Raw genomic sequence first — 12972 nt, 5'->3', positions numbered from 1 at the left:
GTTTACGTGGACACCGGTCGCCGAGGGAAGCCGCCCGGGAGGCTCTCTGGATGCAAGTTCAGTCACAGGTCATTCCCCTCAACGCAAAGCTGGGAACGTGTCGTGAATGTGCTTCAATGCATGTCAGTACTAAATATCTCCTTTAAGAGTCCAGACAAGTCACATCTTCGGAGGGAGGGAAGAAACCACATCGGTTCTCCCTGATCTGAGATGACCTACCTTTGCTATTAGACAGTCTTTCTCCTCTTGAAGGACCATAATGCGTTTGCAGTTAGGAATAAAGAACCAGGCAGAGACAGATGCTGTCAGACCACATTTTAGCTCCATAAGGTCTATTTTATGACTCACTGCACCTTCCAAATGGCTACTTATGATGTGCAAAAAACACCGTACACTAACAGAGAAATTCTAAATGGCTTTCAAGACCCAGCTCTACTGTTCCGGAGGAGAAACTAAAAGGTAAAACATCTAGGAAAAATCGCCACTGTCACTTTTTCGGTCAGTCACACAACACGTGGAAGCGGGGTGTTCGCCGAGGATCGCTGCTCCAGGCGCTGAACACCCTGCGTGACACTGTCCTGGGGCTCAGTAAATAAAGTCTACCTCATCTTGGCAGGACGGTGGAAGGCACGGGTGGCCCGCCTGGGGCCGCCCTGCTCTCCCGACTAGGGGCACGGAGGCTTGGTGGGCGTCTTTAACCTGACGGCGGGGACCCTCATCTGGAGCTTGGGCTGCTGGTGCGGGCTGTCGGAGCTGGCCGGCACCTGGGCTGGGTTGGGAACACCGGGGGTCTGCAGCTGGGCCGCCGCCGTGGTCACGACTTGCTGCTGCATGAGCTTCTGCTGGACCACCTGTGCTGTCGCTGTCACTGCGGGGATCATCTGGACCTGCTGCCCGGCTGCTGTCGCCTGGGTGAGGGTCACAGTCTGCGGGGAAGCCTGAACCAAAACAGAAACACGTCTCCTAGAAAACGCAGATCAGCTGACATGAAAAATCAGACGTCCTTGGGGGTGGGGGTTAGAAACTTAACTAGCGCGAATGCTTCCGTGAAATGTAAAAACTACCTGACCTATCCAAATAGGACCTCTGGTTTCTAACCAAACAAAAACAGAAAACGAAATTATTGCTGCTTTTAGGCTACAAGTGGATGCCTCTGGGGAAACGATGACCAGGGACTGGTGCTGCTGGTGTTCAGCTTCCAATACTATCTGGTTTCTTGAAATCTACATGCCAGTGTGATTCTGAACAAACTAAAATTATTCTAAAGCACTGCTTTTATACAGCCACATTTTTAGCAGTAAACAACAACGGTAAGAACCGAAAGCTATAGGCTCTGTTGGGAAGGTAAGTCCTGGCTCTCCCCAGTAGTATTTCTACTCTTAAGACCCAAGGTCGATATGAACAGATTCTGTTTTCTTTCTTCGTTTCCCTAAGACGAAGGTGTGGTGGCTTCAGCTGGCAGATGTACCTAAGGTTTACTGGCTGAAGGAAGGAGCCCAGAAATGAGCCCCCTCAGCACATGTGACACTGAGTCCAAACACATTTGTTCAGGTTTTTTTCCTGCTAGTCTCAGGATATCAAGTGTTTTCCCCAAAGTTAATTTTCTTTCCTGTATTATGAAAATCAAAAGCGGTTCTCTAGGAATTAAAATCCTATTTCCTCGGAACAAAAGCAAGAACTCTCTTCGTGGGAACCCCCGCCAGCTGCGGGTGTCCAGGTCCTACCTGTTGGGAAGCAGAGGCAGCCTGCTGGATGCTGGCCACGGGGGTCTGCTGCTGGACGACTTGAGGGAGTTTCGCAACCTTGGACAAAACAAAAAAGCCAAACGGAGACGCCAAATGAACGTGTGCGCAAAAGAGATTTCTCACCCTCTCTCCTTCTCAGTTCTTAATGCAAAAAAAAAAAAAAAAAAGACGGTGGTCAGACGACACAGAATAGCAGCTCTCAAAAGCGTGCTCACCTGGAGCCCCGAGAGAACCAGTTATTTCACCTTTGCACTGAGTTAACGACTGCCTTCCTAATCTGTAATCACGTGTAATTTGAAGCTTGTTATCAGTCTCATATTTCAGACAGTCACACTTTTCCTTTTATAAAAATTGCTACAAGTCTATATGAGAGAGTTACACGGAAGATGGAGCACCTGGGCGCCACTCCACGTGGGCCCCCATTGTCAGGGGACCCGGACCAACGCCAAGGTTCAGCCCCAGTACAGAGACACCTACGCCCAAACTCTAAAGTGGTTATTTCATCATTTTTCTACATTCTTCTTCATCATGATTGAGACTTTCCTCTTTATAAAACAAAACCTTCCACCCAATGGTCACTTTTTGTAAACCTGCCTATCTTGCTGTCCTGCTGTAATAAGATGATTCAGGCCACTTGTGTCTACTCGGGGCTTCAGGGACACCGGCTCACAGAAGCCGAAGGGGCTCCCGAGTGGGTAGCTGCTGGGGGCCGGGGAAAGCTCCCTCAGGTCTCCAACTGGCGGAACAGGGATGAAAATAAGTTTTGCCCAAGATAATCCTGGAGGAAATGTGAAATTATATGATGTACTTGCAAACGACAAGCTCCCAAGTAAATATGAGTTCTCATGGAAATTGAAATGAATCAGAAGGCATTTACTAGTTTACTGTAACTTGAATCAAAAACTGTGAACCGTATTCACTGACATCCAAGGAACCCCTGAGTGAGCCTGTGCGTTTCCTCTGACGAGGGAGACGTTCAGTCAGCTACCGCGGCGCACGGGCCATGGCTCAGATCGGCAGCCACGAAAATGCTGAGACGCCACGCGAAACACCAAGGTGACGTCTTAAATGCATCGATAAACCTGCAGCAAGTCCAGAGCTCCCAGCGCCACAACTTAAGCAAATGGGGGACCCCGAGCCGTGAGAAGGCGCTAAGGCAGCTCGCGCCCGAGACCACATGCTGCAGGGGAAGCCTCGCGCTGGGTTTTCATGGCCCCCCGGGTGCAGCAAAGAGACCAAGTCCAAACCAAACCCACTCTCAGGAGGAGCTAACAAGAGGGCTGTCCGATGCCCCCCGCAGCCGGGATCCTGGCACTCAAAGGGTCTGTGAGGAAGCTGCCTGCCTTAGGCCTTGGCGCTAGGCAGGGGAGGGGGAGACACAGGCTGGCAGACCAAACGCGCAAGCCACAGCGGATGTGGTCCTGATGGCACCCATGGGAGCCCAGCACAAGGAAGAACCCACCTTCAACGCAGACCTCAAAGCCTTCCCACAAACAGAGCTTCAAGGGAAACTGGCTCACAAGAAGACAACTCCTATATGACAAAACCCCCACAGTTCCTGAAGCAAGAACAGCAGAAACAAGTAAAATCAGATGCACACGGACTTCAAATAGAGGAATTAATCGGGCACACGCAAAACAGTGTGCCGTCCTGTGCAGCCTGAAAACACATATGGGAACAAGAGACTACAAAGACCAAGCAGATTTGAGACAAAAACAAACAGAACTTCGAAGAATAAAATACTTATAATCACCAAAATTAAAATTCGGTGGACACGCTTAACAGCAGATTGGACCTAATGAAAGGAAAACTCAGTGAAATGGGAGACAGGTTAGAGGACATCACTCAGAATGCAGCACAGAGAGACAACGAAAGGAAAGCAGAGAGACTGCAGAGACACGGAGGGCAGGAAATGGGGCAGAGGCGGCATCCAAAGAAACAGCGGCTGGTCATTTCCTAAACTGACAAGAGAGATCAATACCCAGATTCCAGACGATCAACAAATTCCAAGCAAGAGTGTCACAGCTTTATAAAACGCCAAAGACAAAGAAAAGATCTCAAAAGGAAACAGAGGGAAAAAAGGTTACCATCAAAGCAGCGACCCGCTGGACAGACATCTGACTTCTCCTCAACAACAAAAGACCAGGAGCCAGGGAGTACTGTTAATGTGCTGAGAAAATAAATGTCCATCCAGAATTCCATACCAAGCAGAAGCATCCTTCAGGAACAAGAGTGAAATACAGGCATTATCAAACACTGTGGGAAACTCCACAGGGTGTACTTCAAGCAGAAGAGAAAAGTAATTTTACATGAAAAGTGAAAATGAAACAGGATAGAAGGAAACAGCGTGCTTGCAGCGGCACGTTGAGTTGAGAGGGCCAGGGAGCAACGGTGTTGACAGACCGGTGCTAGAGAGCCGAGGAGAGACAATGGTTTGTGCTATACTTTGAAAAGGTAAATCTGCACATGGAGATTTTAGGATAACCACTTAAGAGAACAGAAAGAAAACATGTAATTTTCAAACGAGTCACAGGAGGAAAAAAACCCAGAATGACAAAAAATAAATACATAAATGGAATAAGAGAAGGCAAGTAAGGCTGGAAAGAGAAAACAGAACAAGTTGAAAACCCAAACAAAATGGAAGCTAAAGGCCGCCCCTCCCAGGCCTCACCATAAAGGGAGTGAATGCGTCACAGGTAAAGGACCAAAACTGAGGCTGCGGGACGATAACAGGGAGGCGGCGTCCAGCCGGCCGTTTCTGTGACACGTGGGTGGAGTTCTCGGTATGAGGCGCAACGGGCTTCCAGAGCAAAACAGTACTTCAAAATAATAAAATTAAAAAACTTAATTTATGTGCAGCTAATAATAGAGCACCTAATATAGAAAGCAAAAGTAGAAAGGAATATAAGGAAAAACGGATAAACCCCATAACCAGAATGGGAGGGTTTTATTTCCTCCATTTTTTGGCTGTGCCAGGCGGCAGGTGGGATCCTAGTTCCCCGAGCAGGGATGGAAGCCGCGCCCCCTGCAGTGGAAGCGCGGAGCCCCAACCACTGGAGCCCCAGAACGGGAGACTTTAACTCACCCCTCTCGTAACTGACAGAAGAAGCCGACTCGTAGGCACAACAGCCCGGACAAACCTGACCTGGAGGTGACAAAGGGACCCCACGCCGGCACAGAGCACGTCTCAGCGCACTTCACCGCGGGATCCGTGCTGGGCCGGGTCTGGAGCGTGAAGAACCGCGGAGGGTTTGGCCCAGGAAAGGCTGACGGTCAGGGAAGACAGAACTGCTGTCCCGGAGCTGGGGGAGGAGGGGCTCAGGTACCAGGGGCACACACCTCCAGGGCGCCGTCCAAAGGCAGCCAGGATTAAAACCCTGGGCAGGGTGAGAGCTGGCTGCAGATGCGAATCTGGACTCACGGGCACAGACATGGGCTCAAAGCCTCAAGAGCGGAGGGACCACGAGGGGAGGGGCGCAGACACAGGGGTTTTAAAAAGGCGAAACACCACAACCAAAGGAACAAAAAGTTGCAGCAATCTAGATAAAGAAGAGAATTTCCTTACTGCGCTGAAGGGTGACTTTAAAAACCCAACCCGCCGGACGGCCATCAGCAGCGCGACGCGGCCGAGCTCCCCGTCTGCGCCTGCCACACCGCCTCGCGGGCGTCGCCAGCACGTCGAGGCAGGAATAAGAAAGAGAGGGACGAAGGGGAAGATGCCGGCCGCCAGGACTCACAGGTGATGTGATCGACACAAAGGAAACGCACACCAACTAGAACAGGTCGAGGCCGCGGGATTCAAAAGTCAACATACAGTGTCCTAGAGACACAGACGAAAAGCGGGAGCTTAGAGCAGAGGATCAGAAAATGCCCATTACTTAGGAATAAATCTAATACATGCGACGAGATCTTTAAGGAAAAAAAAATCCGAAAACTTACTTGAAGGGCATTAAAGAAGATTTAAACAGCAAATGATGTATCAAGTCGGTGAATGCGAAGTCAAGGCTACGGAGACGTCCACCCTCCCACAAGCTGACGTGCAGAGTCAGTGCAGCTCTAACAAACCCCATTGGTCTCGACCACGGTGCGGATACTCAATGAGGCGGCTCAAGATCGATGCGGAAGCGCAAAGAGCCGGGAAAGCAGAGCGTGCCTCACGGCGGGCGGTGGGCGCCGAGCGCCATCAGGCCGCAGAGCGACGAGGAGAGGGCAGCGTGGGCTCACGGGGACCGAGACCACGGTGCCGAAGAGAAGCCCCCGAGGAAGCGCACGTCACGTGTGCCTGGTCACACGGTGGGTCGGGGGGGGGGGAGGGACTCCTGAACGAGTAGTGTGAAAGTAACAGGGCACTGCGTTCACATGGAAAAATTAAACTGAACCCCTGTCTTTGGATCATCTCCAAAACCCCATTCCAGGAAGGTTAAAGACATAAATGTGATTATCAACTTTTATCAAGTTAATCAACGTTATCAAGTTTTTAGAAGACGATCTAGAAAACAGCACCATGACCTCTGGGAAGGATTTCTTAAGCAAAGCGCAAAAGGCACTACCGAGACACAACAAGACTGATAAGTCCCAATACACTTGAACTTAGAAGCTCTGTTCGCAAAGGGAGTGAGCAGGTAAGGCACAGGCTGGGAGGAGCGCGGCGCAGACCCAAAGGCAGGCACCCGGGACGCGCAGCCCCACCGGGAAGCCTCCGGACAGGCTCGTCCCAAGGGAGGGGCCCCGAAGGTCAGCAGATTCGCACCGTTGCCAGAGGAGGGCAGACGGCCGGCTGGCACGGGCCGAGGCTGAGGGACCACAGGAGCTTGGCGGGTGGGTGCGCCCACAGCCCCGCACCCCGTCCTGGGCGTCACGCACGTGGTGGGACCCAGGAGACGTGCGATGCCGGGCTGGCCAGTGCCGGGCGGCCGGCGGCGGCAGAGGGACAGCCACGACCCCCGGGGGAGCCTCGCCAGCACGAAGGCTGCCTCCGCAGCAGGACCGGAGCGCGGTCCCCAGGCCACGCTGCAGGGCCCCAAGACGCCCTCCACGGGGCGCTGGTTGGCGGCGGCCCGCTGCTCTACCGCCGAGTGCGCGCTGCGTCTGCCCCCAGCCCTCGGGCTCCCCGCTGCTCACCTGGATCTGGGTCTGCACCTGCTGGGTCCCAGCCAGTTTCTGGGCCTGGGAGATGGGCGTGGTGAGAAACTGGGTTTTAAGGGCTGGCTGGGTGGCATAGGTGACCTTCTGTGGTTGGCCCTGAGCAGCAATCTGCTGTGCTGTGATCTGAGGAAAGAGAGGCCGCCCAGCGTTAGAGCAGGCAAAGCCGCCGGCCCTCCTCCGTGGGCCCCAGCTGCCCCCAGACGCGCGCAGCGTGACCACCCCGGCTCCTGGCCCTGCCCGCCCGCTACCCTGTTCTTGCTGCTGCCGCCCCGGGGCGCCTGGTCCTGGGTCATCCCCTCCCCTGCTGGGAGGTCCCCTCACGGCCCAGGCTGGGCTTCAGCTCCCATCCTCTGAGGCACCTGGTGCCACGTCTGCTCATCACGTAAGGGAGTGAACTTGACCACATAGAGAAAACACACGGTTTCCCAAATCTAACTCTAAGAATTTGGCACATACTCAAAACTATTTAGCACAAACAGAAACAAACCTGTACGTACAATCTTTACACGTTTAGTCTAATTTTCAGTTTTCCCTGCCAGGAGCGTTTAAATACTATTCAGAAAGCCATGCGTGTATGTGGCCCATACGTTCGGTTTGTAGAGCCACAGCTATGGACAAACGTCTCAGAAGTCTTCTTTCCAGTTACGTGAACAGACCGACCGGCACTTTGGCTAAAGCCCTTCTCCTTCTCTGTTTCAGACGTCAGCTAAGCCTCCGTGATGACCCAGCCCGGTCTCCGTCCTGTCACAGTGCCTCCCAGCCCGGCATGCCCCGCCCCAGAAGTCACTTCGTGTCTCTGCGCGCGTCTGTCAGTTTCTGCGAACGGGCACCAGCCGCGTGCGGAGCCCTCAGCGCGCGGGGACGGTGTGCTGGCTCTCGCTCCGGTTCAGAAAACAGCACAACAGGACGTTCAAGAGCCAAGCCGTCATCATCTGTATGTCAGGCTTTGTGCCACCAGGGAGCAGACGAGGCAGAAGCGCTGGGTAACAGCGTGCCTTGCGCCCTGCTCCTGCGTGCCGTGCCGACGCAGCCCTGAGCCCCACCTCCGGTGAGGATTCGCCCTGGGGCCTGAATCAGCTCAGAGCTGCCTCCCAGCCTTGAGTCAGAGGCTGCTGACGGCACTCCTCTCACAGTACCCTTCCCCCCTCTCCCCTCCCTCCGTCCATCCGCTGATGGCGAGCGCGTGTGTACACACGTACACACACACGCACACACGTGTACACCCCCCCACACACACGGAGATGGTCCTCAGCTGGCTCCCGTGCACCCACATGGGTCGCACACCGGGAGCTACACCTGCTTCCCCGAGTCCTCGCGGCCCCTCCCAGTCATGCAGTTCCACAGCCTGCGTCCTTCACAGTTGCCCCCATGAGCCCGCAGGGCATGGGGGCTCCCCCTCTCATGAACCGTGCCCTCCCTCCAGGGCCAGCCCCGAGGCTGTCCTCTGTGCAGCCCAAGGCCACAACCACGGGGTCTCCGGTGCGTGGAGGCCAGGCAGACAAGCAGGGCCGGTTCAGGACCCTCTCCGCCTCCGCGCGTCCCACGCCTGGCGGCGGGGCCGACTCGCGTAAAAAGGGGACAACCGGGAGCCCAGTACCTTCTGCTGGACGGCGGCTGGGCCTGGGGCGGCTTGCGGCTGGATGGCCTTCTGCTGCTGGACGGCTTGCTGCTTGAGCTTCAGCAGCTGCTGGACGTGCACAGGCTGGGCCACGACAGTCTGCCCTGAGAAAACCGACCAGGTCGCTTAATCACAGGCGCCAAGCAGGGACAAGGTCTCAGGGCTCACAGTGAGTTCAGCTTCAGTGATTTCTGTACAGAAAACTACACACTGAAACGATGCTGAGCTACATCAAGCCTCCCTTACATCTACTGGAAATGTTTCTAGGTTCACAACGACATCTGGACAAAGGCTGGGGAAGTTAAGAAAGCGAACGGTGAAATCGAGGGACACTTCTGCTGAAACACACCGTGACACACCCGAGACGGCCGCAGGCCCCGGCCACTAGCCAGAAAAGGCCTGTGAGCCCCCCTCAGGGCTGCGCGCGGAGCGGCGGGGGGGCGGGGCGGCGTGAGACAGGCACCTGCGGCTTTCTGCGGCTGCCCGATGGCCACGCTGATCCCGGCGACGTTCATGGGCAGCGTCGTGACGCCCGGCGAGGAGACCACGGCCGCGGGCACCGACACCACCGGGGGCTTCGCCAGTGCCACCTGGGCCGGCTGGGGCGCCGGGGCCTGCATCTGCCCTTGAGCCTGCAGCTGTGAAGTGGGGACCCGGGTCTAGACAGTGAAAACAACGGGAGAGTCCAGAGACATTCAGCATTCCGGAGGTCTGCAGACACTTCCCCACCAGCGGTCAGGTGGTGAGAAACTGACACATTCACAAAGGTGCCGCGTGGCGGTCAGCTAATGGAAAAGAGCTCACTGTGGGCCGCCTACGTGCCCCGACCGTCACCAGCTGACACAGGGAGCGGGGGGCCCGGCAGCCCCGGACGCCCGGGTGCGCTGCTGCTCAGATGCGCTCCTGTCCCACAGCGAGCGCCGCTGCCTCCTGCAGCTCAGAGCCTGACGGCACCCCTCTCCCGCCACGCTTCCTACGCTCGTCTCCTATCCCTCAGCGGCCACGGAAGACCAGCCCGAAATTACGGCCTCGGCCTCCCACCAAGGGCCACCCTCAGTCTCCACCTCCTGCGACTTGCTTATCACTCGGCTACCATGCACTTTTTTCCTCAAGTTATAGTTTTTAAAAGGAAAATGGAAGTAGGTCCGTTTTTATACATACAAAAACTCAGACTACCTAAGAAGATACGAGGAAGTAAAAATCAGCCATAACCCTAAGGGTGCCCACATGTGAATGTGGAAACGATACCCAGCCCACCAGACCTTGTCCTCTGTGCAGCTTGCTAGGAAAGTGTGTAAAATGGGATGAATTCTAGATACTCTGTAACCTGACTCTCCTCCTTTTACAACCATCCCTTTCCAAAGCTGCATACCATTCCACCGTGTACGTGCTGTACAGTCCATTTAGTCAACTCCTCAGTAATGGAGATTCAAGTCCCCCCTAATACTCCTGGTACAAGTTTGTACGTTTACTACTTTGTACTTGCTCTATCATTTCTTTAGGATATAGCAGAAATAGAGTCACTGGGTAAAATAACGGGCACATTTCTTAGCTCAACTGACGACAACCCTCTCGGGAGGGAGCCGCCGGCCCCGCTGGCAAAAGCCCCGCCCGAGGCGCCTGAGGCGCGGGCTGCCCCAAGGCGGGCCTTCGGGCGTGATTACGACTCTGCTCGTTTGAATTGGCATTTTCTTGTGAACACAGGTAACGCCAAGCTTTTTGCTTTCACGGTTTTTATCCACTTCTACCCCTTCTCTTACAGACTTAAAAGTGGAGTGAAGCACACGGGAAGCAGAGCCTGGGCCCCCGGAGCCCCAGATCACAGCTGTGTTGTGGGTGACAAGCTGTAAGATCTGGGTAAGTTACTGAAGGTGTGTGCCTTGGTTTCTGCACCTGCAAAACGGAGCTAGCATCCCAGCACCCGCTCCTGCCTCAGCACCAATCAGGTGGCAGGCGGAGAGCCTACGGCAGCACCTGACCCAGAGCAGGGTCCCTGATGCTAGCCGTCGCCAGTACCAGAAAGGGAGCCGCCCGTGCTGGGCACTGGTCTGCCTGATGTGACAGCATCTGGGCTCCAGGACACGCCCCCTCGACACGTGCCGAATGTAGCTGGCGTTCCCAGACACCCCCTTCACCACACCATCGTCCCCTCCTTCTGAAACCTTCGATGCCTCTCTGGGCCTGCTGAGCACCGCGACCCCTGAGCCTGGCTCTGGGGCCTCGCTCGCCCCTCCACCTCCCCTCTGCTCTGACCACACAGGCCTCGTGCCTGGCCTCTGCCCCAGCAGCACCGGGACACCTTCCAGAGGCCACATCTCACCCTCCCGTCGCCCCCCCACATAAAGCCTGCTCTCCCTCCGTGGTCGGGCTCACTCCCCACCCCCCCAGGCTCTCAGGCCACCATGAGCTCTGTGACACCGACATTCTGGAAAGCGTGACTGTGTAATGTCTCCCACGTGCTGTCTCGCCCTCTCCGAGGGGAACTTAAGTTCCTGGGGGAACGACCGTGCCTTTACTTGTCACTCTGCCATAATACCTGCAAGGGCCTGAGCGAGCAACAATGGTTCAGTTAAAGCGTAAGAAGACGCTGCTCTGGAAAAACAAGCGTATCGACCGGAACTTACGAGCCGGGCCACCTGGAGGTTGGCCACGGTGGTGCCCGTGAGCAGGGCGCCGGGCCTCGGGGCCGTGACCGTGGTGAGCTGGGGGCTCTGCTGCTGCGTGGGCTGCGGGGGCTGCACCTGCACTTGTGCCGTTGGCTGCGGGGGCCCCGGCGGGGCCTGTGCTGGGGGCGCCTGCTGGGGCAGCTGCAGTTTCTGCTTCTGCATTTTGATCAGGTGTTCCTAAAACCCAGATAAAGTAATCTTTTCATCAACGTCAACCGTATTCCGTTTCGTATATATCTTGGTTTTAAGTTACTGTTCTACTACCCGTTCAATGTCGAAGTAAACAGTTGCTGGCGTGCAGTGTGCAAACCATCCTCCGGGCCTTGCCAACGTTTTTGAAATGTTCCCTTTTACCACTGATGAAAACTAGCAACAGCGATTCTCACAGATTAGCAAATTCATAGCAAAGTTTCTGGGTCCTTATCGCTTACAAGCAAGGCGATTCAAACCTGCAGCACCACCAAAGATTCTTTAAGTCTTAAAATCGCAGTCCCTCTTGAAATTTTACAACGTACTGTAAGATCAGCATTAGCTCTCAATTTTGTACTCCAACCGTCTCCAAATGAAAGTTTAACTGGTAAATAAACCCATGTCTTTAAAAGAAGTCAAAATATCAAGATAAAGATAGCTCAGGAAATATCTTAGGGAATACAGATGTTTTAAGGAAATTTATATTGAGTTATTCACGACCGTCTGGTCTCGTTCAAGGTGCTGAAAAAGAAGAGGACTGTGCCACTGGTTTAGGAGAGGGAAGGGAAGGGAAGGGAGTAACAGAACCAAGAACCAGGAAAGTGAGCCGGTATGCGGGGCTCTGAGCAGCTGGGAGAGGGGGGCAGGGCCAACTGAGGGCCCCGCTGCCTTAGAGCAGGGGGAGCGGGGAGGTGGGAGGGAAAGGCCGTGGGGCAGGAGCGGCAGAGACCAGCTCTGACAGCTCGCCTCTGCCGGGCGGGGCACGCCTAGCTCAGCGCTGTCTGCTGTCCGCCAGCTTCGGCGGCGCCGGACACGTCCTGGAGCTGGGCTGTCCAATGCGGCAGTCACAGCCACATGTGGCCTTGCGCCCTTGAGCTGTGGCTGGTGTGATGGAGGACGGGACGCCTCGTTTCCCCGGCGCGCACTCGGGTGCCTCCGGGACGAAGAAGTCTCAGCTGGTGCTCGCACGTCCTCACCGCCCTCCGGCGCCCTCGTCCCCTCTGTCACCCACGAGGGGCAGGCCCGAGGTCAGGTACTTACTGTGGCAGGCCCGACAGCTAGCTGGAATTCTGAAGTACCATCTTGCTTTTATTACACGTTTTTCTGGTTACTTTCTATGTTGAGTATGAATGCTTTTCCATTTGTGGCAGGAATAGAGCATTTCCTTGTAAAATGAATGTGTCTACCCGTGGACAGCACAGGCCGTACCCAGACTGGCAAGGCTCAGGAACATCAGCACTCAAACGAGAGACACAACACTACAGGTGAACTACTCCTCAAGAAACCAAGTCTTCACCGCCTCGTCTCTTAAACCCGCCGAGGACTACTCTTCAGCGACATTTTCTCAGGTTGGCAAAGGGTCCCGGAGCCTGGGCACAGAGCACAAGCAAACGCGAGCGGGAAGCCCACCCGGAAGCGGGGGTTTCAGGGCCGCAGAGAGCTGTGAGCAAGCCGGCCGCGCGGCCACGGAAGCGGCTCTGTGGGCCAAGTGATTTCTAAAGACAACACAGACACACTTCCCACATAAAGACGATGGCGAATTGTGCAGAACACACCCTGAATCCCACGACACACCAAGGCATCATCACACACCGTGTGTGTGCGGTTT

General features: G+C 55.0%; 1 protein-coding gene across 16 annotated transcripts in view; it reads right to left on the bottom strand.

Moving 5' to 3' along the window:
• Positions 1–300: 300 nt before the first annotated feature.
• EP400 (E1A binding protein p400) overlaps positions 301–12972 on the bottom strand; it is a 110519-nt gene continuing 97847 nt past the window's right edge. For 15 of the 16 annotated variants that reach the window (XM_059039995.2, XM_059039996.2, XM_067016104.1 and 12 more), the window contains 6 exons: positions 11133–11351; positions 8972–9167; positions 8488–8612; positions 6867–7013; positions 1725–1802; positions 301–938 (listed from right to left, as the gene is read on the bottom strand). In XM_059039995.2, coding sequence (XP_058895978.1) covers positions 666–938; positions 1725–1802; positions 6867–7013; positions 8488–8612; positions 8972–9167; positions 11133–11351 — 1038 coding nt within the window. In that variant the 3' untranslated portion in view covers positions 301–665. The remainder of the gene's footprint in view (positions 939–1724; positions 1803–6866; positions 7014–8487; positions 8613–8971; positions 9168–11132; positions 11352–12972) is intronic. The other variant, XM_067016109.1, reaches the window with a different exon arrangement.

The sequence above is a fragment of the Kogia breviceps genome, chromosome 15, assembly GCF_026419965.1.
Source record: "Kogia breviceps isolate mKogBre1 chromosome 15, mKogBre1 haplotype 1, whole genome shotgun sequence".
NCBI classification, from domain to species: domain Eukaryota; kingdom Metazoa; phylum Chordata; class Mammalia; order Artiodactyla; family Physeteridae; genus Kogia; species Kogia breviceps.
Note: the sequence above shows the minus strand (reverse complement) of the source record. Positions and strands in the feature narration are given on the sequence as shown.